Source organism: Sarcophilus harrisii, chromosome 2, assembly GCF_902635505.1.
Source record: "Sarcophilus harrisii chromosome 2, mSarHar1.11, whole genome shotgun sequence".
Taxonomy (NCBI): Eukaryota; Metazoa; Chordata; class Mammalia; order Dasyuromorphia; family Dasyuridae; genus Sarcophilus; species Sarcophilus harrisii.
Genome location: NC_045427.1, coordinates 261,027,404 through 261,054,722, shown reverse-complemented (window position 1 = coordinate 261,054,722; position 27,319 = coordinate 261,027,404). Strand labels below are relative to the sequence as shown.

The 27,319-nt window shown below is 35.3% G+C and overlaps 1 protein-coding gene across 1 annotated transcript in view; it reads right to left on the bottom strand.

Annotated features, from left to right (window-relative positions):
* BUB1B (BUB1 mitotic checkpoint serine/threonine kinase B) overlaps nt 1-27,319 on the bottom strand; it is a 58,725-nt gene that overhangs the window by 13,147 nt on the left and 18,259 nt on the right. The window contains exons 9-17 of the mRNA XM_031952081.1: nt 25,312-25,541; nt 22,558-22,670; nt 19,519-19,607; nt 19,094-19,140; nt 18,071-18,131; nt 17,854-17,959; nt 14,249-14,526; nt 2,846-2,997; nt 2,473-2,613 (exon numbers count right to left, since the gene is read on the bottom strand). Of these exons, the coding sequence (XP_031807941.1) occupies nt 2,473-2,613; nt 2,846-2,997; nt 14,249-14,526; nt 17,854-17,959; nt 18,071-18,131; nt 19,094-19,140; nt 19,519-19,607; nt 22,558-22,670; nt 25,312-25,541 (1,217 nt within the window). The remainder of the gene's footprint in view (nt 1-2,472; nt 2,614-2,845; nt 2,998-14,248; nt 14,527-17,853; nt 17,960-18,070; nt 18,132-19,093; nt 19,141-19,518; nt 19,608-22,557; nt 22,671-25,311; nt 25,542-27,319) is intronic.

Genomic DNA, 27,319 nt, shown 5'->3' with positions numbered 1-27,319 from the left:
CCTATTTTGTCCTCTGGTTCAAGGATAGGAGAGCAATTTTCCTTGATAATTTCTTGAAAGATGCTGTGCAGGTCCTCCTTTTGATTATGGCATCAGGTAGCCCAATGATTCTCACATTGTTTCTCCTGTATCTATTTTCAAATGAAATATTTTACTTCATTTTCTGGGTTTTTTTTCATTCTTTTGAATTTAATTCTCATAGAGACATTAGCTTTCATTTGCCCAATTTTAACTTTTTTAAGGAGTTGTTTTTCCTCAGTTAACTATTATACTTTCTTTTCCATTTGGTCAGTTATATTTAAGGAATTGTTTTTGTCAATGGATTTTTGCATCCCTTTTTCCATTTGGTCCATTCTACTTTTTAAACAATTCTTTTTTCAAGCTATTAACCTTTTCCCCCATAATTCCTCTTAGGTCACTTTCATTTCTTTTACCATTTTTTCTTCTAATGTGATTTTTAAATTCCTTTCTGAGCTTCCATGGGTTCTGGGCCTGAGATCATTTCCTATTTTTCTCTGGGGTTTTGCCCATAGGTTGATACTGCTGTCCTTTTCTGAAGTTTGTGTCTCAATCTTCCCTGTCACCATAATAACTTTCTATGTCAGATTCTTTTTTTGTTGTTTTTGCTCATCTTTTTGGCCATTTCCCTTTCTCTTAAATTTAAGGCCTCTGCTCTCAGAATGAAAGGGATACTCTCTCAGTACCCCTAGTGTGCTAGGGGCTATCTATAAGCCTTTGGCTACTTACATGGTGCTGCACTGATATTATCCTGAGGGCCACCTTCATATCTGGTGCTGTATTGATAGAGGTACCCATGGGGGTAGTTGGCACTGCTGGAAGCTTGTAGGGGTCTAGCAGCTTTCCTAAGGCTGAGCTGGGATCCCAATGCTGAAGTGAATGAGGTATTTCTGTGTTTGTCTGAGGCTACACTAAAGCATGTGGTGGTTCTTGGTGTTGGTATCTGCCTGCTCCATCTCACTGGGATGTTTCCTATCCTGGATTGTGTTCCCCTTTGACCCAAGCAAGACAGACTTTCTTACTGACCTTCCAAGTTTCTTGGGTTAAAAGATTTGCTCACCCTGTGATTTATTTTATTTTTTTTGCTGATTGTATTATTCCAGAATTTAACTTGAGGCATGCATTTGAGTTGTTTGTAGGTGAAAACGGGAGAGTTATGGTGATTTACTGCTTACTCCACCATCGTGGCTCCCAGAAGTCTGAGGGTCATAATTTCTGATCAATTCATCAAAATCATTTGTTTTAAATAAAGAAGTTTACGGAAAGATGCTCCAAGTCATTATTAATCAGAGAAATGCAAATTAAGACAACTCTAAGATACCACTACACACCTGTCAGATTGGCTAAGATGACAGGAAAAAATAATGATGATTGTTGGAGGGGATGCGGGAAAACTGAGACATTGATGCATCATTGATGCATTGTTGGTGGAGTTGTGAACGAATCCAACCATTTTGGAGAGTAGTTTGGAACTATGCTCAAAAAGTTATCAAACTGTGCATACCCTTTGATCCAGCAGTGTTACTACTGGGATTATATCCCAAAGAGATTATAAAGAAGGGAAAGGGACCTGTATGTGCACGAATGTTTGTGGCAGCCCTTTTTGTAGTGGCTAAAAACTGGAAACTGAATGGATGTCCATCAGTTGGAGAATCTGAATAAATTGTGGTATATGAAAATTATGGAATATTACTGTTCTGTAAGAAATGACCAACAGGATGATTTCAGAAAGGCCTGGAGAGACTTACACGAACTGATGCTGAGTGAAATGAGCAGGACCAGGAGATCATTATATACTTCAACAACAATACTATATGATGACCAGTTCTGATGGACCAGGCCATCCTCAGCAACGAGATCAACCAAATCATTTCTAATGGAGCAGTAATGAACTGAACTAGCTATGCCCAGAAAAAGAACTCTGGGAGATGACTAAAAACCATTACATTGAATTCCCAGTCCCTATATTTATGCACACATGCATTTTTGATTTCCTTCACAAGCTAATTGTACAATAATTCAGAGTCTGATTCTTTTTGTACAGCAAAATAACGTTTTGGTCAGGTATACTTATTGTGTATCTAATTTATATTTTAATATATTTAACATCTACTGGTCATCCTGCCATCTAGAGGAGGGGGTGGGGGTGGGGTAAGAGGTGAAAAATTGGAACAAGAGGTTTGGCAATTGTTAATGCTGTAAAGTTACCCATGTATATATCCTGTAAATAAAAGGCTATTAAATTAAAAAAAAAAAAAAAAAAAAGAAGTTTACGGGATAAATGACAAACTGTTGTTGATTAAGCCCTGGTTCATCATTCTTTTTTATTTCTATAGATTTCTATAGGTTTTGTTTTCCTGTCCAGAAATTTCTAAGATATTTGCTATAGCATCCAAGTGTACCTAATCACCTCTAAGAGTTAAAAAAGGGATGTATGCTTTTAATGATACTTACCTAACTCAATTTCTTTCTCTACTTCTAACTCAGGCATGGATCTCTCCTCTAAAAAGAATTCTGGAGAGGCCCTTAACTCTGGCAGTGAGTCTAGCAGTTGCTTACGTTGCTGTAAGCACCAGGGTGAAAGGGAAGAATTATCTGTAGGGGCAGAAGTGAAAGTGTTATCCAAAACATCTGAAATTAAAAGAGAAATTTCAAATGAAAAAAGAACATAGAGTATGTTACTAATATTCACTTATCAAAGTGATTTCCAATATTAAATCAGGGACATGCTATACACTTTAGATGTTTCAGGATTCATGGCCATTTCTTCATAACACATGCCAGAACTCACTGAGATAGGTTTTTACTAAGCATAGGAATCACTTACCCAAAGGATGAATGATGCTCTCATCATTAGTAAGTTCTAATTTCTCAGGAATCTGAAGGTATTTAGTTGAGGAAATACTTCTAATTGAGGAAGCAGAAGAACCTGAGAATCCAGAGGAGTAGGTGTTTTCTTGACTATTTTCCACAATTGGGCTGTAAGAAATACAAATAAGTCAACCTCCAGCAGAAGCAATAAATGCTAATTCTTTCTCATTTAAATGAAATTCATTAGTTAAAAAAAGAGGAAAGAATTCAACTCTAATTTCAATGGCCTTTTTAAAAAAATTGTTTTCAACACTACCTTAACAAGTTATTAACATAAATTATTTCCAGATATACACTCTCAATGCCCTCCCCAAGTGAAACTTACTTTATAACAAAGAAAAACAGTTAAGAAAAAAAGAACTGACAAAGCAACTATACACTTAGTTCCTCACCTCTACAAGGGAAGAAAAAGGAGTTTCTCATCTCTTATCTAAGACTAAGTTTATATAACATTTATTTTTGAATTATACATCATTCAGCTTTACTTTAGTAGGAATTTCTTTTTACATTATTATAGCTGTTTTTCCAGTTTTTCACGCTGTATCCATTGACACAAATCTTCCCATTTTCCTCTAGATGCCTCATAATTTTAATGTCTTAAGGCCCAATTCAATTGACTTTTAGCTGGATTCCGATTCAACAGTAATATTTCATCATTTTAACATGACAAGCAAACTTTGGATTTTTTTGAATAAACATTCAATTGTATTTATGGACCTTGATGATATTAAATACATTTTCAAAGGGCTCGTGATGAAAAATGCTATCCACCTCCAGAGAGAGAACTGATGAATTGTGAGTATATTATTTTTTTACTGTTTTTCTTTCCTACTTTGGGGACAACATAGCTAATACAAAAATAAGTTTTGCATGACTTCACATATATGACGAGTATCATATTGCTTGCTTTTTAATGAATGGAGGAGGAAATGGAAGAAAGAGAGGAATTTGGAATTCAAAATTAGGAAAAAAAAAGAATTATGAAAATAAAAATTTGGCTCCCTATTAGCATACATGAAAATAATTAGGTTTTCTGAATAATCTTCAGATTGTTGCTTCTGCAGCTAAGGAAGCAGAATTAGTCCATTATCTTGAGCTTCCCACTGAGTTTGGTGCATCCTTAGATAAGGCTGTACCTTTCTCGAGACCTCAAGAAATAAATTCCTTCCTTCCCATGTTATTCTCTTCTCTCCATTTTGGCTTTGTAGTCTCCTGAAGGCTGATTGTCATGAATTCCCACTTTGCTGCATAATTCCTATTTCTCCACAAATTTCCCTACTAACATGGTCTGAGCCCAAGCTTTATTATTTCCTCCTATTCCTTCATCTGTATTCTAATCAGATCTAGTTCTTTTCTAGGCCAACTCAACCTGTATTACTCAGCTCCTAAATCCATTCCACTGATTCCTTTAGAATCCTACCCAAACTCAACAGTCTTGAACTTTTCAACTATCATTCATTCCACATTTATTCTCTCCTCAAAAAACACCATATTTCTTGTAAACTTCACTGAAAATCATTCTTTTTCTAATTTTCCTTCAATTTACAAAACTAAGGAGAGGGTGACATTGTTTCTCCACTTTCATACTGTTCTTCTACTACTCTTTTCGAGTTAATTTGAACTTTGCTTCTTTCTCCATAATGGGAAGGAAGGGATGCATCAAATAGTTAAAATTACTGATATACCCACCAAAGAATCAAAGAATTTCTAACACTTTGGTTTACTCCTGATGAGAATATTTAAAGGCTCCTGGGTTTTCTTACTCTCTTATCAGTGCTTCTCAAATTATGGTATGCAGATCTCCAGAGGTCCCTAAGACCCTTGCAGGTTGTTAAAGTTATTTTCATAATAGCACCAAGATGTTGTTTGTCTATTAAAATATTCCTCCTTCTACTACCTACTTATCTGTGAGGTCCGATTTTTTCCATATATTCCCAACTAAAATGACATATTATAATACATTGAAAGTAGAAGCAGATTTGAGAAAACAGCTATATTCTATTAGGCTATTTATTAAAGAGAGTTGCAAAAATATCTAAAACAATGTCACTCTTCTTAACTTTTTTTTTTGTTTTGGAAGTTACTTTTTATGTAAATATGATAATCATGTTAACATGTAATAGGTTTATTATTTTAAATGAATTAATGTTTTCCAAAAATTATCTCTTTATCTCTTTTATGCCATAAACATTAGCATAGCCACAAGAACAAAAGCTTTTTGGGGTCTTCTATAATTTTTAAGAATGCAAAGGAGTTCTGAGACCAAAAAGTTTGAGAACAACTGCCCAACATGTATACTCTTATAAATGCTTAGCCCAGGGTCTTGCACATATTAGGCACTTAATATTTATTGACTGATTGGTATTAGTGACCTCTCTCTATTCCTGAGAATAAAACCACGTAAATTCCCAAATTCAATATACAGAGTCATACTGTGATCCTGGTAAAACTAGCTATCTCTTCCTTGGACCTCAATTGGGCTAAGTTATGTCTCAGAAGAAAGATGTATAGAATCCAGGAGGCTATACCTCAAATGAGTATATGCTATCCTTTGTAGTGACAAATTATAACTAGCTAAATTCCTTGTAAAGTTGAGCTTTACCTTTCCTTCCTCAAATCTCGAACTGAAAAGTATACATATTCACAATGACTCATTTAGTAGCCTTACCCATGCCAATGATTTCTCTATCAATTTCAGTCACAAACCTCGCTTCTCTATCTACAATTTCAGCTCCTTTTTATATGTTGTCTTTCTTCCTTAGTATGTGTACTCCTTGAGGGCTTGAGCTCTTTCTTTTTGCTAGTATTTACATTCCCATTATTTAGCACAATGTCTGGCATACAGTAAACACTGAATAAAACTTTGTTGACTAAGATTCTATGATTTTTGTTGCAAAGTTTCTTAACCTTTTATCTGTCCCTTACCTCTTTGACAATCTGTAAAGACATAATTATTTTCTCACCCAAGTCCCCAGATCCCAGATTAGGAACCTCTCTTGGAATAGGTACTTCGAAATAATACTTTCCCACTATAGCTTAGTTTCTTTCCATTTCTCCTACTCACTCACATTAAATTTTTTTGTCCCTGACCATGATTTATTATCACAGATCACCTCTCTCATGTCAGTTATATTTGTCTCCCTAAATCAGCCTCATGATCTACCACTTTACTATTTCATAGCCTTTAAAAACTCTCATAGGACAGCTCAGTGGCACAGTAGAGTTAGGAAGACTCATCTTCCCAAGTTCAAATTCACCCTCATATACTTACTAGCTTTGTGATGCTGGGCAAGTTACTTAATGAGCTGGAAAAGGAAATGGCAAACCACTCCAATGTCTTTGTCAAGCAAAGTCCAAATGGAATCACAAAGAACCAGACTGAAAGGACTAAATAATAACAAACTACTCTCATAGATCTTTGGGCTCTCTGGACGTTCACTATTTCAACTCCTCATATATGAGTAACCCTACCACCTTATTTCTCTCCTCCTGTCTCCATCTGCCAACTATCACTGAATAAAGTAATGAGATCAGTACAATCTCATCTACTACATATTAGTCTACAGACTCAGTTAGGCCCTTTGCTATGACTCAACAATTTTTTTTACTCTTTCCACTATTTGCTTTTTATTTAATTTTCTACAGAAACTTTCAAATCTCCTTTTTTGGTCTTATCACTTCCCTTTTCTTAACATTTATAGCAGCTGATTTATGCTTCCTACTTCACCAAGGGGATTAAGAAATACAGCATGGCTTCTCCCGGGATCCTACCTTCCTTTCTCAAAACTTCTTTCCTCCAACCTTTCTCCTGATCACACTAACTCCAAAAGTCTTCTAAATGTGCCTTTATTTTATTTCCTGCCCATTTATGTTCTAGTTTTTAATCATCTCCTCCCTCTTTCATATAACTTATGTTACAAAATGAAGCATACATTGTCAAAGGGGCATACAAGTGTAGGTTTTGCTTAACTATGCTTCTCTGTTACAAGGGAGAACTGCACTTTTGGTCATGAAGGTGGTAGATATTATTAGGAAGCAATAAAAAGTGTTTTTAAAAATACTAGATTTATCTCAAAATGCCTGCCTCTGACACTAGCTATGTAACTTACTTAAACTTTGTAAACCTCAGTGTCCTAATCTATAAAACAGAAATTAATCCCTGAAGTATTAAAACCTCATACTGTTGCTGGAAAGGTAAAGTGAGATAATGTATGTGAAACACTTGTTAAATCTTAAATTACAGTCATCAACTGTTATTACTGTAGGATAATGACAATACTATTATCAAGAATCTTCAGTAGCTTTCTACTAACTATAAGAAAAACAACAGATTTCTGGGCTTGTTAGTCAAAGCCTACCCATGTATCCTTATTTCCCATTATTCTTTTTCATACATTCTATATCCTAGTCTATTTAATTTGCCTGATGATCCCAAATCTTTTCTCTCTCCATGCCAGTATGCTAACTGCCCCTTGTATCTGGAATGTACTTCTTCCTCACTTCTGTTTGGAAGCCTAACTGATGGACCACATCTCATTGAAAACTTTATTTGATACCACTGGTTAATGATAACTAATCTCTTATTTAATTAGTTTGCATTTATCTGATACATGTTGTAAGCCTTAGTAGAATGTCAATTTCTTGAGGACAGGTTTTTAAATTTTGTCTACATCTCTATCACCTAGGGTAGTGTCTTATATAGAATAGGTACTTAAATTCCATTGTTATTTTGAAAACACTGTCTCTTTCCCACATGATCACATGGTCATAGAGTAGTCCCATACTTTATGTTTGGGTCTCCTTAATTCTGAAATACCTGTTACTTGACTTATTTACTTTCTGTACCCACGGTCCGGTCTCTATTCTCCTTTGCCAAACATCACGGAGTTGTCCATTTCTGTAGCTGTTAATCAGTAAATATTTACTAAGTGCTTACTATGTGCCAGGTATCATGCTAAGCCTTGGGGTTACAAAAAGAGGCAGAAGATGATGTTTACCCTCAAGAAACTCACAATCTAGTGGAAGAGATAACAAACAAAATACAAACAAACTACATTCAAGATGAAAGCACTAGAGTTAAGGGGCTGGGAAGGTTTACTGGAGAAGATGGAATTTTAGTTGGGGTAAAGGAAGCTGGGGAAGGTAGTAGGCCAAGATGAGGAAGGAGAGAATTTTAGACATGGGGGACAATCAGAGAAAATGCCCATAGTTGAGATGCAAAGTATCTTGTTCATGAAACAGCAAGGTGGCCATTGTTAGTGGCTCAGGGCCTATATCAGGGTAATGGCAGAGTCAGAGGAGGGAAAGGGAACATCTTTCTTTCTTGTCTGAGAGACAAGTTGCAAAGGGGAAACTGACAATTGACTGGATATATTGAGTGAGAGAAGGGTGAGTCAAAGATAATGCCCAGACTGTAAGTCTGAGGGACTGGGAGGGTGTTCTTGTCTTCAACAATAATAGGGAAATTAAGAAGTAGGGAGGAGTTAGAGAAGGGGATAATAAGTTCAGTTTTGCACATCTAGTTTGAAATGTCCCAAAGGCACATGAAGACGCAAGGCCTGCTGGGGAGTTGTTTCAGCCATGTCTCGACTCTTTGGGACCCCATCTGTAGGGCAGAGAATTCTAGCAGTAATTTGTTGTTTCCTTTTTCAGTTCATTTTTAGAGTCCAGAACTTGAGGAAACATAAATAGCTCAGGTTCTCCTGCCTCCAGGCTTGGCACTTAGCCCACAGCAGCGCCAGCAGAGATGTTTAGGGAAGATAGGTAGATTTGGGAGTGGTTGGCAGAGTAATGAAATCCATGAAAGCTGATGAAAGATCATTGAGTGAAACAGGATCGAGGGGCTGGGGCAGAGCCCTGAGAGACACCCAAGAGCAGAAGGCCTGAGCTGGGTGGGAACCTAAAGATTGACGGGTGGTTAGGAAGGCAAACTGGAAATATTGTCCCCCAAACTGAGACGGGCGTATCACAGAGCTGAGACTAATCAGAAGTGACAGAGGCTGCTGAGGGGTTGAGGAGGAGGTAGAAACAAGACAATGGATTGAGCAATTAAGACATCCCAGGTAACCCCGAGGAGAGCAGTTTGGGGGGGATGGTGAGGCCAGAAATCAGACTGTAAGAGGGGTGGGGCCTGTAGGCAGCCTTTTCAAGGAATTTAGCTAGAAGGTTAGAGGAGGTGTGGGACAATTGTTAGAGGGACCAAGGGAGGGTTTTCTGAGGCTGGAACAGTCAAGGGCATGTTGGAGGCACAAGAAAAGAATCCAAGAGACACAGAGAGATTGAAGACAGGTGAAAGCATCAGGATGGCATTTCCTTTATCACCCACTCTCTGATCCACTTGTTGCAATTTGACTTTCACCTCCATCATTTTCACTGCAACGGCTTTCTAAAGTGACCAATCACTACCTACCTGCCACCTACATGAGCTTTTTTCTAGCTCATCCTCCCTGATTTCCTTCAACTTCTGAAAAACTCCTTAAACTGTAGATTTTCTTTTCTAATTTTAACAGAAATAGTTCCTCATAGGTCTGTTCTTGGTTTTCTTCTCTCTAATCTTCCCCTAGACAATCTCACTGTTCACCTATTGCTTCTACATCTCCAGTTCTAGCCTTTCTTCTGAGTCCCAGACTAGAACTCCAAATGCCTCACTCTGTCACTGCGATAGTCTCCTAGAATCTCCATCTCAGAATTTCCAAAAGTATGAATCATACTTTTCTTCTTCAATATTCCTATTAATAATATTAGCATTCACTCAGTCTCCTTCTTATGAAATTTTACTGTTTTGATTCTTCCCTGTTTCTCACTTCTCATATCTAACTAGTAACCAAGTCTTGTTCGTTTTACTTGTGTAACATTTCTCAAATCCACCCTCTCCTGTCTATTCCCACTGCTCACATCCTAGTACAATTCCTCATTACCATTTGCCTAAACAATTTCAACAACCTTGTAAGAAGTCTTCTTAGCTCTACTCTAACGCATTCATTATGCCATTGTCAGACTAACATAAACAGATATGATCACATCATCCCTCTGCTCACTAGAAAAAGCACTGAATATTGGAGGCCACCAAAATACTACTGGAGCTTTAAAATAGCCAAACATTTTAGAAAATAATTTGGAATTCTATCCCAGAAGTCATTAAACTACAAATTCTTTGATGCAGTCATACCACTATACTAAGTATATACTGTTAGATATAAATAAGAGACAAAACAATATGAGAAGCACATTGTTGTAGCAAAAAACTGGAAAGTGCCCATCAACTGGAAAATGATCAAATAAAAAATGGCATATGGATATAATACAATATTATTACACCATATTAAATGATGAAAGGGATAGATTCAAATAAACCTGGAAGAACTTATATAAAAATAATACAAAGGTGAAGTAAAGAGAACCAGAAGAACAACGTACACAGTGGCTGAAATACTGTTAAGAAAATACTCTGAAAGACAAAATAAGCCCTCTGATAAATGAGATGGCCAATCAAGGTATGGAACAAAACATATCACAGGGCTAATATGTGGATTTGTTTTATTTGATTATGCTTTTTGTAATAAGGGACAAGTTTGGGGATGGAATGGGTAGAGATAAACCTTGGAGGTCAAGTAAGAATAGTAATAATATAGTCATGCAAAAAAAAAAATGTTAAAAGGAACAGAACACAAAAGAAAGATCAGAAAAAAAAAATTTCCCCACAGATAAGCAGGCAGGATGGTTTTAAAACTAAGATGTTGAATTTTTATATTTTTTAGTTATATGATCTTTAGGATAAACTCTAGCCTGACATTCAAAGTCCTTCACAATCTGGTTCTGCTTCTACCTTTTCATGCACATTCCTCTTCTGCAGTCCAGTTGAATTATCCTTTCTCCAAGAATATGCCCTGTCATCCTTATCTCTATGCTACTGCTGTTCTACAACTTAACTTCCTCCTCCTCCTTTTGCAGCTGACTGACATAGTGAGCCCACTTTATTTCCGTGCTGGCCCTGGACAACCAATCACACTTGGCTTCAGATCCCAGTCAGCAGGCATTCTTCCCATCTATCTGTTGCTCTCCAATGGGCCTTTCATTAGAAAAATAATAAATGTTTGCTGAATGAATAACACTTGATTTTCCAAAGCCCATTTCTGCTTTCTGATTCCTACCTTGGTAATATTTCCCCTCCTCATACCTTAAGGAACTACTATTCCAATGTAGGGGGGAACTACTATTCCCCCCTTTCCCTATTACTAATACAGGGAAAACGTGCTGAGGAAAATGCCTTCTACCAATGTAGATTATTCAATTAATCAACAAACATTTTTCAAACTTCAGCTCAGAGCCAAGTACTTACTGGATACTCTGACAAGACTGTTGTGACTACCTTTGCTAGAGACCTAAATTATCTTTGGTCAATGGTGATGAATGTTTTTTAGTATCACACAATGTACTACATTAAACAGCGTGTGTTGAGTAGACTAGGACACAGGTCTTAGATGACATGCCAGGGCATAGGTAATTCTCTATGGTGACACAATTATAGACCCCTGTCTTTTTTACTACACCCGGGTGCAAGCTCCTGTCTTCCTGGCTCTGATCACAGCTTCAGGCTTCCTTAACCTAACCCTAGTTCCTAAGCTTAGCTAGCCTTTTCTCTCTGAACACCTTCCCCAGTACTCATCTGCTGGCTGTCTCTGTGTAGATGTGGGCTGGAAAAATGCACTTACTTTTTCTTTAGATTTTTTTTTTTTTTTTTATAATTTCTTCAGTCTTTTTCAAACTTCTTGTTGGAGAACTTGTGGGAGAACTGAACTGTTGTCGTCCCACTCATTCCATCATATTGAGCAGAGTTCCTCTTCAGTCTATTTATATAATGAGTCTAAGTGTTGAACTGAAAGTTTAATTTTCTCCTAAGCTCCCAGGACCACCAAGGAAATCTATTGCCTATTTCTCTAGTTACCTCTTCCTGCCTCAAGTTTTTCCAGACCTATTTTCCTAATTTCTCTGACTTTCTAAATAGGGACAAACAAACTAGTCTCTGACTACCACAAAAAATGTTTCATTAAATTAATTGAATTTAGTCTTGTCCTAATGCCAAAGTATTCAGTACTGCTAAGAAGGCATCTTTCAATTTCTCCTAGCCACATGATGATTACCCATTAGCAATTAACTCCTAACAATTACTCTATTCATTAGAATGTATAGTCATTTAAAAGGATACACAAGAAGCAGTGAGACCAAAGATAGAAGGCACACATTGGAAATATGCAAATCAAGGCTTTTAAAATGGAATTTTTTAAATATTCTATATAACAATGCCAATCCTGCTAATTCAGTGGATAAATTGAAGGTGGAAGGTAGTCCTTGCTTAATCTTCAATGTTTAAACTATAGCACTGTCCTTCAGCATTCTTTGTTTAATAAAACCAAGTATTTGTTCAATTATTACTAACATAAGCCTCTCCCCATCTAAAACTGTATAATGAATTAAGTGCAGCCAGAGATTAGAGAGAACAGAGAAAAATGAAAAGATTAGAGGCCCTTGTGAATATGAAAAAGAGGTTTAGGAAGAGTGAGGAATCAAAGGACAGGAGAGAAGGGAATTCAGAATTCATAATCACAAAGGTTATGATCCCTAAGACACAACTGCACCTTTACATATCTGAGACAAAGTGAAGAATTAATCTAAGTCAGAGGAGTTAAGACCCAGTGAGTCATTAAAATGTATGCTGAGTGTTCCAAAGGCAGGAGTAGAGCTAGCAACCTGCAGAACAGTGGAAGAGCTAGGTGAGACATTAAAAGAATTTAGAAACTAGCCAATAAACAATTGATATCCTCATCAAATGAAAAGATACTTTACTCAAATCAATTTAGAATATAAATTTGTCTTATGGAGAAAAGACAATCTGGTATAATGGATAGAGAGCTAGCCTCAAAGTCAGGAAGAAATATGTCTTGGACAGGTACTGTAGAAGAACAAAGAACTAGATCTGGAATTGAGTAAAATAAGAAGTTAAATTGTAATTTAGAAACTGCATTAGTGCTTTATACTTACAAGTCACAAAGAATTAAAGTTGCGGCTCACTAAAAGGTCAATAGAGAGGCACAAAATAGGTGTGAGCATATAACCTAAGAGGAACTGTTTTTAGGAGAAGTAGTATAAAGGAGAGTCCAGGAGAGAGATGTTAGGTGAGTCATATAGTATGGTACTTGGGTGTTCTAATAGTTATTGTGAAATGATGCAATCAAGAGAAAAGCCCCTAGCATGTTGTCTAATATATCTGTGAAAAATGTAGAGTGAGGTACAAACAAGAATCAGATAGGATAAGCAAACATAGATCTGTACATTGTTGGATGGAAAATGCACAATGAGATAGGAGATCACAGGATCACAGCAATAGAGCTCCAACAGGAGAAAACTGAGGCCCCAGGAAGTTAAGTGATTTGTTTAAGAGCTACAGCAAATATCAATCAGTAAAGAAAAAACTTACACCCACTATGTAATCAGTAATCATCTAACTAATGAAATTTTCTGTCCAGCATCCTCTCCATTAGACATCAAAATAAGTATAGAGAAATTATTTTGTTAATAATACTTGGTTCATTCCAATAGTCTCAGGATGGAAAATACCATCTTCATCCAGAAAGAGAACTATGAGTTCAAATCTGGCCTGATTACTTGACACCAATAGATACTGGTGTGCTGTGTTTGCTGAGGAAATTGGGGTTAAATGACTTACCCAGGGTCACATAGCCTGAGCAAGTCAGTTAATCTCAATTGCCTCAGCAAAACAAACAAAAAACCTTTTGGTCTGATTTTTCTTGCACAACATGACATAAAAGGAAATATGTTTTAAAAGATTGCAAGTTTAACCTATACAGATTATATGCTGTCTTGGGGAACAAGGAGGTAAAAGATGAGGGAAAAATTTTGGAACATAAAACCTTATAAAAATGAATGATGGAAACTACATATATTTGAATAAAATACTATTGACAATTTTTTTTAAAAAGAGAAAAATAACATTTAACTAATGCTGGTTCACGTAAAGGTTGAAAACATAGTAAAAACAGTAAAATAGTGATTTTAACATTATTTGGGAAAATAGAAAAATGTCTCAATAATCATTCCAGACCATACTGATTTATCTAACACTTTGGGTTTAGCATTATAATGAAGTTATAACAGTCTAGATACCCATGCTAATTTTAAAAATTAAGAATGTAATTTTGAACCACAAAAAAAGTTAGAATAAAGCATTCCTGAATAGTCAGAATATAGAGAAGCTGTATTCTTGGGAAATGACAAGATCCACAGAGAAGAAGAAAAAGTATAAATAAATAAGCAGATTCACATATAGTCAGTCCACCATTACCTCAGTTTCTTCATGCCAAGAGCTTGGTTGTAAGTAACCTCACAAACAGTTTGCTGGTTTATAGAAGTTCTCTTCAGCTGTAGATCTTCTGGTAGAATTCTCTCAGGATTGGTGGATGGTGGGTGCTTTTGTGTTGTTATTCCATGAAAAGGAGTTGATACAAAGCGGGCTGCCCTTACAAAGTCACAAGTATCTTCTGGATTGGGACATATAGGCATATTTCTAAAACCTGTGATAATGGCATCTTCACTCAGGGGCTCAATTCCAATGAACTCATCCTGAAATATTTAAGAGAAAAGATTTTTATGAGAAATATTTTAATCAGTTCATAAATTGATTTTATGTTTAAATAAAAAAAAAGGCCTTGGACATTAAAATAAACTACTTGAAGAACTTATGTCATTAAAAGGTGTTTATCCTACATGCATAATCTAACAAAAGTACCTATTATTAGCACTTCCAGATTGTGGCCTGTTTGTTATCATTATAAAACTTGAAGTGCTACATAAATGTGAGGGATTTTGTACCTGAAATGCCAAGTCTAGCATGTCATTGTGATACAAAAATATCCTTGGGTTTTTAAAGGCTAACCTAGCAGAACACAAGCTTTATCGGGTTCTACCTAACAAAAAAGACTTCAAAAATAAATCTAACAATGAAATGCAAACATATTTTAGCCAAGTTCAATCAGATATCACCAACTGATCGAATATTTAGTCAACTTACAAAAGCCATTTACCAATGCATGGATAAGTGCATCAGTAGAGAAAGTACCTTTCTATACCTTTCTATCAAGACCAATGAAATCACAGAATCTTGGAAGAACTATTATTACTTACTCAGAAAAGGTTTCCAATAAGCCTAAATATTCCCCATGGAATTCTTACTATTTCTATGCAATGCACTTCAGATATAAGAAGTTTGGTTTAATAAAAGCAAATTGAAAAGCAGTGTGAGAGGGGAGGCAGAAAAATCTAGTATTGACATTAAGCATTACTAAAGCTAAAAATTTAAAAGTACCAAAGAAAAGATCTACAATCTTTGTAGATCTGTATATATTTTATACGACTACTTTATAAACTTAAATGAATCTGTGGGGAAAATGTGAATGGATATTAAAATAAAAATAAAAAACAAGTAGAAATTATGAGAAAAGATATTAAAAACAGATGAAAAAGAATCCCTTTAATGTCTTACCCACCCCAATTAACTTGGGATAAAAGTCTTTTTGAATGCCCAGCAAAGCTATCTAGAAAAAAACAGCTAATCTTCTTCTAGGCCTTATTCATTTTAAATCCAATTACCTTTTTCTTTATCCATTTGATAAAGCTCTTAATGTGCAAGTGTGTTAAGTCTTTACTGAAAACATTTTTAGAGACTTGTCAAACAGAGTAAAACTTTGATAAAGAGCCAAACCCATTGGAATGTAAAGGAAAAGATACAGTGAAGTTAGAAGGAATTTTAGAGATCATCTAGTTTTAATCTTCTCCACAACTTGAGGAAACTTTTCTACAGTACCTTCCCAGGCCCCTCCAGATAGTTACTTAGCGCTTGAATATAAACATGTAAGAGCAGACTAATTGATTCATGGCAGCCTCTTTATTGGATGGCTCTTCATTACAAAGTTCCTTATAACTAAGGAGTTCTTTATACTCCCTTATAATTCCAATTCAATTTTAAGCTTCGATGAGAAAAAGATAAAGTCCTTGATCTGCATAAGAAGAAAGAAATTAGATAGATGACTTAAAAAAGGGACTAGGCCTACCCAGGTAGGTCAGAGAATGAATCTGAGAATTTCGGGAGAGTAATCTCCAAGTCTAGATACTGTTCCAGATTCTATTTCTGGGTAGAAAGAGGTTATTAAAAGATTAAGCAGGATTTAAAAGGATCAGGAAGTAGGAACTGAAGAAGATGAAGAAGGGAAAGGTGTTTAGAAAAATGAGGGAAATTAAGTAAGAAAAAGTAAGTAGAAAAACTGGAGGATAAAAGCAAATTAATAGGATGGATTATTGGGTTGGGGCAAACTGAGGAAACAAGAAGTTGGTGAAAAGGCATTAAGGGAAAAAGAATGTGGCTATGTAGTTGTAAGTCTAAGGAAAGGAAATTGAATGGGGTTATTAAATTATTAAGAATGGGTAATTGACTGTAATGTTTTAATTAAATATTTGGGGTAATCAGCCACAAATACTTTAAAATAAAAACTAAGGTTGAAAATCTTAATTAGAATAGAAATTTTGACAGGCTAGAATCCTAGACTTAATCTAGAAGGATGGAATTCAAAAGGGATAAAGGTAAGTCTTATAACTTGGATAACAACAACAATGAAAATCCATTTCACAAACAGAAGAGTGGAAATACAGCTAACTTGTATTTAATATTTAATTTTTCCCAATTACATGCAAAATGATTTTTTAAACATTTGTTTTTTAAAACTTTGGGTTCCAGATTTTCTCCCTTCCTCCACTGAGAAGGCAAAATATTTTCCTAAAAGTCATGTTTTGAAAGAAAACAAAGATCTCCATTCCCCCACTCCAATAAAATTAAAAAAAAAAAAAGATGCTTCAATCTGTATGCAGTTACAATCAGTTCTTTTTCTGATTATGGATAGCATTTTTCATCCTTCAGAGTAATCTTGGATCACTATTGTTGAGAATAGCCAAATCATTCACAAATGACCATCCCATAATACTGCTATTGCTTTGTACACAGTACATTTCACTTTGCATGAGATTTAAGAATTTTAATTGGACTACAACTCAATATGAAAAAGCAGTATAATGTGACAGCCAAAAAAAAATTAATACAACTTTCAGCCACATTAATAGAAATGCAGTTTCTAGGAATAGGAAGGTGATAGGCCCATTATAACCTGCCCTTGACAGATCTCACCTGGAATTGTATATTCAGTTGTAGGTGACATTCTAAAAGATCATTGATAAACTAGAGAGTAATAAACTAGCAAATGGGTCTTGAGTCCATGCCAAACAAGGAACTGGGGATTGTTAACTTGGAGGGAGAAAAGGTTCAGGAGAGAATAGAATAGCTGTGTTCAAGTACTTGAAGGCCTGTCATGCGAAGAAGAACTGAAACTATGGTCCTAGAGAGCCAAATCAGGTGCAATAGATAAAAATGTCAAGAAGGGAATTTAAATTTGATGTCATGAAAAGCTTCCTAACAAAGACTTTCCACAGGGAAATGATCTTCCCAGAGAGGATGGACGATTATTTGTTCAGGGAGAATTCTTTCTATGTTTTCTAGGTAGATGCTGAGGTGCCTTCCAGGTCTCAAATCCTGTTCATCTATGATTCCTCTATTTGATCCCTACCCTAGGCAATCATTTGTGCCCTCAGGAAGATCAAAGAATAATCTAATAATTTTTTCCAGATGACAGAAATTCAGATATTTGAAGGTATCTATTATGTCATTCTCTACAACATATATTTATATCTTATCTATCTAAACACACACACACACACACTTACAGTTCATACATCGTTGACCTAGGGATCATATTGTGATGTGTATCCCACTCCTTATATTTTCAAATTTAGACAGCATTAATCCAAGAGATTTTTGCTCATTTACTTAAGAAGATTGCTACTTACACAGACTTCTAAAGGAAGATCTTCCCTTGGGGTCATGTCTTCTGAAGATTTTAGCACAGCAAGGGCTTTTCGTTGGCTTGATATCTGTAGAGGTTCTGCAGGAAGACTGAAAAAAAAACAACACCACACCTTCTGTTCAGTACATTTTTTCTGAGTTGGCATAGTTACCCCCAATCAAGCCTCACACAAATATGAATATTTCTGAAGCAAATCAAACCTGGTGTTCTGGTTTTCTGAAGGAACAGATTCATCAAAAATGGAGAATGGTATGGCGGGCCCTATAGAACAAGACAAATTAAGTCACAAACTAATTTTTAACATAAATATAATTCCTCTCAAATCATTTTCCCACAAGAATGATTCATAAAAAATTTCCTTAGTACTCCTTTAACACAATTGAAAAAGGAAACAGTTCTTAAATCAATTATATATAAAAACACCAAGCCAAATGACATCCTTGATTTTTCTCTATAAAGCATTCCAAATCCCACCCATGGCCTAGACTGCTGAATACCATCTAAAGGCTCTAGCAGCTATCCTGGCAGATCCTTTTTTGCCATTAGCTCAAGTTTACTTTATTTTGTTCCAAAGATTTTCTAATTACATGTTAAGTAAAGTTTGTTTGAGTGCCCCTATAACACACCAATCCTACAGTTCCAAATCCTGAATTCAAGAAGGTAGGATGTCATTAGCTCTACTTCAAAAGTTGCTCCAATGATAGCCTTCTCTCCTCTCTCCCCCCAAGTCAGTTATAAATGTTGATAGTCAGTTGAAAAGTATAGGAATTTTTGCTGTCCAGCCTTGGTTATCAAAGTCAATGAACCTTATATGGTTAGAGCTCACAGGGCAAGCATGAGAGATCCTTGGTGACTAGAGAAGCCAAGTCCTTGGAAAACAGTAATTGGGTTTTCCTCCTACCTATTATAACTTCTTTATCATATTCTCATCTACTTTTTCCTCTGGACCAGAAAGGTTTCCATTTTATAATTTCAGGGCAATAAATGTAATAGAAAAATCAACCACTGCTGAGTTTATATAAAAAATTTATATAAACATTAATACACTCCCTTTAAACAACAAGATTTTAGAGACTTTAAGCAGAATCAGGACAATAAGAGGTCTCCTTTTCCATTTCTTTTATCCTAATCAGGAAACTTTATGCTAACTATTCATTATTTGGCATGCATTTTCTCCCTCACCAGCAAAATTTCCATTTTAGAAATTTCTGAATATTACTTACCTTTAGCAGATAGATCCTTCCAAGTGTTTTCTACAAGTGAAGTTTCCCTGTTAACAAGTTTACATTTTAAAAACCACACTTATACTTTAAAACAGAACTGTGCTTTTATTAAGCTTAAACCTAGTCATATGAATTCCTCCCCCTTCTATGTAATTTCCAAGGCAATGAAACCAATCTAAATCTGTGATTCCCCCCCCCCCCCTTCAATAAGTTAGGACTATACCCTACCTTCTCTTCAGTTCTACTCTACATTGAAGATACAAGAAATATCTAAAAAACACTAACCTGTACTAGGAAAAAATTGCAAGCTCTTAAGTCATGAGTACAGAGCTAGTTATATTTCAAAATGCTCTTCTGTGTTCCCCTTTCCATTAATGAAGCATTGGTCCCACCTAAAATAAGAGCTAGGTGAATAAAAGACAGACCTGAAAAGAACCTCCTCTCCTGGTATATCCTGAAGCCTTGAAGCATATCCTCCATCAGCTATCTCTCTTGTTGACATACCTTCTTCAGGCTGTTAACATTAAACAAACAATCAATGAATCACTAAATTCTAAGAAAATGTATTTTTGCTTTCAGAAATTCTTATTTTGTTAAAAAGCAGTCTTAACAAGAATTAGAGAATCTGAGTTTTCTGCTGTGACTGATGAAATGTAACACTCTCAACCAACATTACTTCTTTTCCTTTGTAGATGTGCATGTACCTTCTCATGTCCACACATATGCCATATGACAGGGGTTTTGTTGGAATCTTTACAAACTGTTAAGTCATTAGAGTTGATAGAGGCAATAATTATCTAATTTAGCATGGTTCAGTATGATTGATCTGATCCTACAAGGAGATGTTATGGGCCAGAAGAAACAAGGTACTAAGTGTAACTGAGAAACAATGCTTGTGTTCACACCTTTACTCATTGGAGTTCACATGTATGGGAGATTCACAAAGTTAACTTTGTACCTTTGTGAATTCACACTTCCCTTGAAGCTCTTAGGGACAGAGAGCACGCTGGGAGGAAACCCATAATCCCACTTTCGGAGAAGGAGCATAAATAGAGCTTCAGGGAGCCAGTTAGTTATTTCAGAACATTGTTACTTCTGAAACACAACTTTTGAAACAATTGGCTTTGGGAGGAAGCCCACAAGCTCTCTCTCGGACGCAAGAGAGATTCATTCCATCTTCCACCTTTGTGCTGGCTGGAGGCTGAAGGAAGCAGAGGCAGAAGCAAAGGACAAAGCTGCAAGACCTCTTAGAACCAAGGAAAGCTGAGGCCTCTATTAAAGCTACCTGGGCCCAAGGAAGGAGAAAATAAACATTTGCATTTTATCAGCTGGGTGAATTTGAGGTGATTATTACTTTTAACTGAAACTAAGGCTGCCTCCAGAAAACCTCCCCGAGAAACCTGCTCTCTCCCGGAGAACCATTATTTTAAATAAGAAAAACACCACAGGGTTCTTCACTTTATTTTGTGCCATGGACCCCTTTTGCTATTGAAACCTACAAACTCCTCAGAAAAATGCTTTATAAAATGTACAAAACTGGAAATTGAATGGATGCCTATCAGTTGGAGAGTGGTTGAATAAGTTATGGTATATGAATGTTATGGAATATTATTGTTCTGTAAGAAATGATCAACAGGATGATTTCAGAGAGACCTGGAGACATATATGAAAACTGATGCTGAGTGAAATGAACAGAACCAGGAGATCATTTTATACAGCAACAGCAAAATTATACGATGATCAATTCTGATGGACATGGCTCTCGTCAACAATGAAATGATTTAATTTAGTTCCAATGGTCTCGTGATAAAGCCATCTGCGCCCAGAGTGAAAACTTCTGAATGTGTACCACAACATAGTATTTTCACTCTTTCTGTTGTTGTTTACATTTTGTTTTCTCTCTCATTTCCCCCCCCCCCCCCCCATCTGATTTTTCTTGTGCAGCCTATTTGTAGAAATACATATAGAAGAATTGCACATGATCGACATATATTGGATCACTTGCCATTTGGGAGAGGAGTAGTGGGAAAGGAGGGGAAAAAAAAATCAGAACACAAGGTTTTGTAAAGGTGAATGTTGAAAATTATGCAAGTATATATTTTGAAAGAAAAAAAGCTTTAATGGTTTAAAAAAAAAAATCTGAGCTCCTTGAGAGCAGGAACTGTTTCTCTTTTTCTTTTTTATTGTGTGCCTGCATATTTGCTATGGTCAGGACCACAGTAAATATATTTAAGAATTGCTGTTTGGTAAATGCTTCTTGATGTTTAACCTATATTAGATTGCTTGCTGCATTGGGGCAGGACAAAGGGGGAAAAGAGGAAGAAAGGGAGAAAAATTTGGAACATAAGGTTTTGCAAAGGTGAATGTTGAAAACTATCTTTGCATGTATTTGGAAAAATGAAATACTAATTAAAAAAGATAAATATTTGTTGAAATATGCAACAACCATAATATATTATGAAAATATCTATGATTTCTATTGGTGATAAAATCACAAGTTCTACTAATGCTGCTGTAGTTTGTCACCCACATTCCTAAAGGAAACGGTATTTTAAAGTTAGACATTAATAACAATTAAGCTATTTTTAGGCAATAATAGTTTTTCCCACTCAAAATCACAGACACCTTGAAATTTCTCCATGAATCCCTATTTAACCTAGGGATCTTAACAAACCTCTACTTTAGTGGGAAACATGAAAAAATAAAAGTGTTTCTTAACAATTTGGATTTCCATCATGAAGAACTAAATATCCTCACAAATCTAGATTTAGCCTAATGATACCAAATAGTATGCTGTACTTTTTCAGAAAATCTTCCCAGATAGTGAATAAAATTCTATGAGGGACATAGGCCAAAATTACATCCCAAAATTCACTTTTTCAACACAACTTTTGAAACAATTTGCTGTTACTAGTAGCTAAGAAATTTACCTGATCAAGATTTCAGAAAGGCCTGGAGAGACTTACATGAACTGATGCCGAGTGAAACAAGCAGGGCCAAGCGATCATTATATACTTCAACAACAATACTATATGATGACCAATTTTGATGGACTTGGCCATCCTCAGCAATGTGATCAACCAAATCATTTCCAATGGAGCAGTAATGAACTGAACTAGCTATGCCCAGAAAAAGAACTCTGGGAGATGACTAAAAACCATTACATTGAATTCCCAATCCCTATATTTATGCCCACCTGCATTTTTGATTTCCTTCACAAGCTAATTGTACAATATTTCAGAGTCTGATTCTTTTTGTACAGCAAAATAACGGTTTGGTCATGTATACTTATTGTGTATCTAATTTATATTTTAATATATTTAACATCTACTGGTCATCTTGCCATCTGGGGGAGGGGAAAAATTGGAACAAGAGGTTTGGCAATTGTCAATGCTGTAAAGTTACCTATACATATAACCTGTAAATAAAAGGCTATTAAAAAAAAAAGAAAGAAAGAAATTTACCTTATCACAGGGCCTTTCTTGCTGGGTTGTTTGGATTTCCTTTAGCATCTTCTCCATCTCCTCAATTTGCTTGCGCATCTCTGCTCTTTTCTGTGCTCCAGTCAACAACTCAGCTAGAGAAAAGGAAGTCTAGTAAGACATTATACCCTTTAACAACCCCATTTTCTTCATCCTTAAACTGTCTTTTAAACTTAATATTTAATTTGATTCTAAAACTATCAATCAACATGCATTCATTAAGGACTTCCCTTGTTCTGGGCATTGTGGTAGGCATCTGAGTTGGAGTACAAAGACAAAAATGAAAACAATCTTTGCCCTTAAGGAGTATATCTTCTTTTGGGGAAAAATGGTACATCCACATTACACACGTACAAAATAAAGGTAACTTGTGGGGAAAGACTAGCAGCTGGAAATTCTAGTAAAGGCTTTACACAAAAGGCAGTATTTGAACTGAATCTTGAAGACTAAAATCTAAGAAATGGAAGTGGGAGATGGAGTGTTATGTGTGATGAACAGATTCAAACACATGAGAAGGAGCAGCATGTATTAATGAATGCTATTTTTTCTGTTATTACATAAGAGTTGGGGCTGGCTCTCTCCTGTAGCCTTCCTCTCTCATTTCACACATTCTTCATTTATCTAGTCCAGCATTACCAAGTGCTTATTGGATATTTCAAATTTCACATTTCCTATAGACATCTTAAAATTGATATGCTCAGAACAGAAACTCACTGTCTTTATTTTCACTCATCATCTCCCTTTCCCTACCAAGATTTACAACCTCTGTGTCATCCTAAATTCCCACTTCCTTCCCTGTATCCAATCAGTTGCCAAATCTTGTCATGTCTTTCTTACACACACACACACACACACTCACACACACTCACTCTTTCTCTCCTCTCTACTTATATTGCTATCACCCTAATTTAGGCCTTTATAATTCTTTGCAATAGTGCTTTTTTTTTTTAATGAATTTTTTTTGTTTTTACACCATAAATTTCTTCCTGCCTCCCTTCCTCTCAGCCCTCCCAAAGAATCGTCCCATAATAAAATTGTTGGAGAGGGGAAAGCTGTAAAATTGATACATTAAAAAAAAAATCTGACAATAATTGCAACATTCCATATTCATGAAATCCCATTTATTCAAAGAGATGATGGTAGTGATGATGGTAAGCTGGGGACATCTCTTTTCTTATGTCTTCTTTACGGCTATTTCAATAGCCTTCTAATAAGACACTTGTTTTTTTTTTTTTTTTTGGCTGAGGCAATTAGGGTTAAGTGACTTGCCCGAGGTCACACCGCTAGGAAGTGTTAAGTGTCTAAGGCTAGATTTGAACTCAGGTTCTCCTGACTTCAAGTTTGGTGCTCTATTCACTGCACTATCTAGTTGCCCCAATACTCTGTTTCAAAGTACTCCCTGTTCCAATCTTTCTTCCACTTAACTGCCAAAGTGATTTTATTGACATCTGATGATATCACTCTTCTCTATTCTGTGAACCCCAATGGCTCAGTTTTTGGATTTTAAAACTCTTCAAACCTCTCCCTTCCCATCTTCATAGTCTTTTCACATAAAACTCCCTGCCATGTACCTAAAGTTACACTCAATACCTTTTTATACCTCACAATGTTCCATTTTTTGTGCTTATGCATTGGTTGTCCACAACACCTGAAATACTCTCTTAATTCTACCTTTAAGTCTCAACTCAAACACTACCTCCTTTGACAGGCTTATTCCAATCCTCCTCAACTTCTAGGGTCTTCATCATAAGGCTACCTTTCATCTCCTTTGTACTTATGTTAGGTTTATGCATTGTTGTGTCCTCATTCCTTGAGGCCAGGAATTTTTGCTTCTTTATGTAACCTTTAGAGGATGGGAACTATGGATGTGGAATACTATACATATACCACAAAAATAAAGATGATATATTGGTTGGTTTTACTAAATTGTTTCCCCCCTTCTCCTTTTTTAAATAAGAGATGGCTTGATGTCTATATTTGAAAATATATAAAAACAAAGAAATAGCAATAAAAATAAAACCTAAAAAACCAAAGTACAAATGGATTTTGAGGACATAAACTTAGGAACTTGAAATGCATTTTTCCAAAGCAACAATATTTATCAGTGCTAGTTAAGTTCCTAGGCCATCCCACAAAAGCTTCTTTAATTCATAATGTGACTTAACTTAAGAATTAGTATTCTAAATCCTAAGACCTGAAGGCCATGTGGCCTAAGAGGAAAGAAATAGAAAGGTTTCTTCTTCTTGCTTTACTGGCTTAGGACCACTGTTAAGAAAATTTTGAAACAAGTTACCTTATTTAACATCTACCCACCTCAATTTCTTTATTCTTACCAGTCTCATAACATTCCTCTTACCTTCATATTTCCTAAAGACTCCACTCTAAGAATGGATAGAAAAAGAGATAGAGTTGTTCTATTTCTCTCAAACATTCTACTTGCCAAACTCATCTATCTATTCCATCAAGTCAGCAGCCCCATTCCCTCAATGACAGTAATATGCTAAAACAATCTGATTAAACTCACTTTAATGTAATCTTCTAGGCATATTTGCATTTTTAAAAGAGGATGCTAGTTAACTCAAGTTAATTTCTTAAATGATTGAATTTTAGATAGTTATAACAAGTGGAAAAACTTTAGGCAATAGAGAATATAATAATAATGTAATAATAAAATTGTTGGAAAGGGCTGTTCAGATTTCTAGTAATAGATGGTAAATATGAAATAACGATACATACCTTCCCTTTTCTCCTTTAATTTCTTCCAGAAAACTTCAGCCCGGATTTCCTCAAAGGAGAACTCTCCAACTCCAGCATAAATCTTCTCCTTACAACACATCATCTTCTCCTTCTTTTCCTGAGCCTCTTGTTGATGACTTTGTACACGTTGCAGGGGATCTTCTTGTTCTTTTCCAGGTTTTCTAGTACTGAGGATATGATTTATGCTGGGTTCAATTTTACAAGGAGTCCTAAAAAGAGGCAAAACAGTTGCTACTGACTGCAGTTTCAAAAAAGATCATAACATTGTTCACAGGTTAATTTGAGAACACCATATTTATTGTACATGCTACCACAAAAAATATTCAGTATATCAATAATTGTTACCAAAAAAATAAAAACAACTAACTAAATAATCAAGATTGCAGCGTCCTGCAAAATCCTTTAACAACTATCACTGAAAACTATACTAGATTCTTCACTGGGGAGGGAAGATAAGAAACATGTTCTTTCCCTCAAGGAATTTTCTAAGGTAGCTAATGACACATAGTACAGAGGCCCAGATGTTCTTTATTTTAGCCTAACCCAGTGCATAACACACACAAAAAAAATAAATGATTTTTTAAAAATATGACACATTAAAGATTCAAAAGGTAACTTTAGAAACAACTCATTTTTATATATATATATATATCCTTTAGTTTTGAGAGAGAGAGAGAGGTATCTCTCTCTCTCTCAAAACTAAAGGATCTACATCAGAGACTACTGTCAATGTGATATTGAGGAGAAGTGATTGATTGGAAAAGTCTGAAAACCAGGAAGTTTATATTAGGTTTATAGTGAGCTACTGAAGAATTTTTAGTGATAATGACTTTGGATGAATAAATTCCAGTCCCCAAATATAAAGTGACAAAAGACATTATATTAAGCTGAAAGTTTCTACAAAAAATGAGAATGTCAGTCTTAAAAATATATGCATCTAATAGTTCGGTAGTCAAATCTATGAAGAAACCCATTACTGTCTTTAAAAAAGAAAATTTTAAAAATAATAACAAATATGGGTAAACCACTTATATTTATATAAGACTTATATTTATATAAGTGCACATTATTCAGTAATGAAACAATGATCAAAGGACATAAACACAAACTTTATAAGTTAAGAAATATAAATCATTAATAATCCAGATCTGTTTCCATCTATATGGAATGACTATATGACCCAGGGTACGTTAATTAATTTTTCTGGTTCTCAGTTTTTAATCTGTAAAATGATATTTAGATGTCTAGGACCCACCAGATTCCCAAATGCAAACTATTTTAGTAAGGCCTCTTAATAATACCTATTGGAAAAACTGGAAAACCATAGGGCAGAAAATAGATTTAGAACATCATAAAATAGATAGTATATTCTACAGTAGTCTCCAAATGCATGTGACCTAAATAAAACCATAAAAAATTAGAGAAGAATGAAAGGGCATATCTTCTACAAACACAATTGGGGGGGAACTTCTAACCTAACAAAGGATAATAGCTAATGAGAATCCTAAAAGATAAAATAGACAATTTTAAATACATAAAATCACAAAAGTTTTTTCATTACCAAAATCAATACATCTAAAAGAAAAAAAAAACTTTCTGGGAAAGTTGGGGGGGAAAAGTCATTGCAGGAAATATCTATAATAAAGGTTAAATATCTAAAAATAGAGAGAGAACTGGTACAAATATATAAATGAGCCATTTCCCCAAAAATTAAGAAATCAAACCAATAAGTTTCCAAAGAGAAATTGCAAATTTATAATTACCATATGAGTGTTCCAAATTAATGAAAAGAAAAAAACTGAAGTTTTACCTGACACTAATCAGAATGACAAAAATGATGTTTAACTTTTTCTACTGCAGATTTCTGTATTTCTATCACTGTATTTCTAAAATCTGGAAACTTTTTTTTTTTTTCAGTTTTGGATTCTCTTTCTGTCCCCACGAAGAAAGCAAGAAACACAGAACCATTACAAATATAAAGTCATGC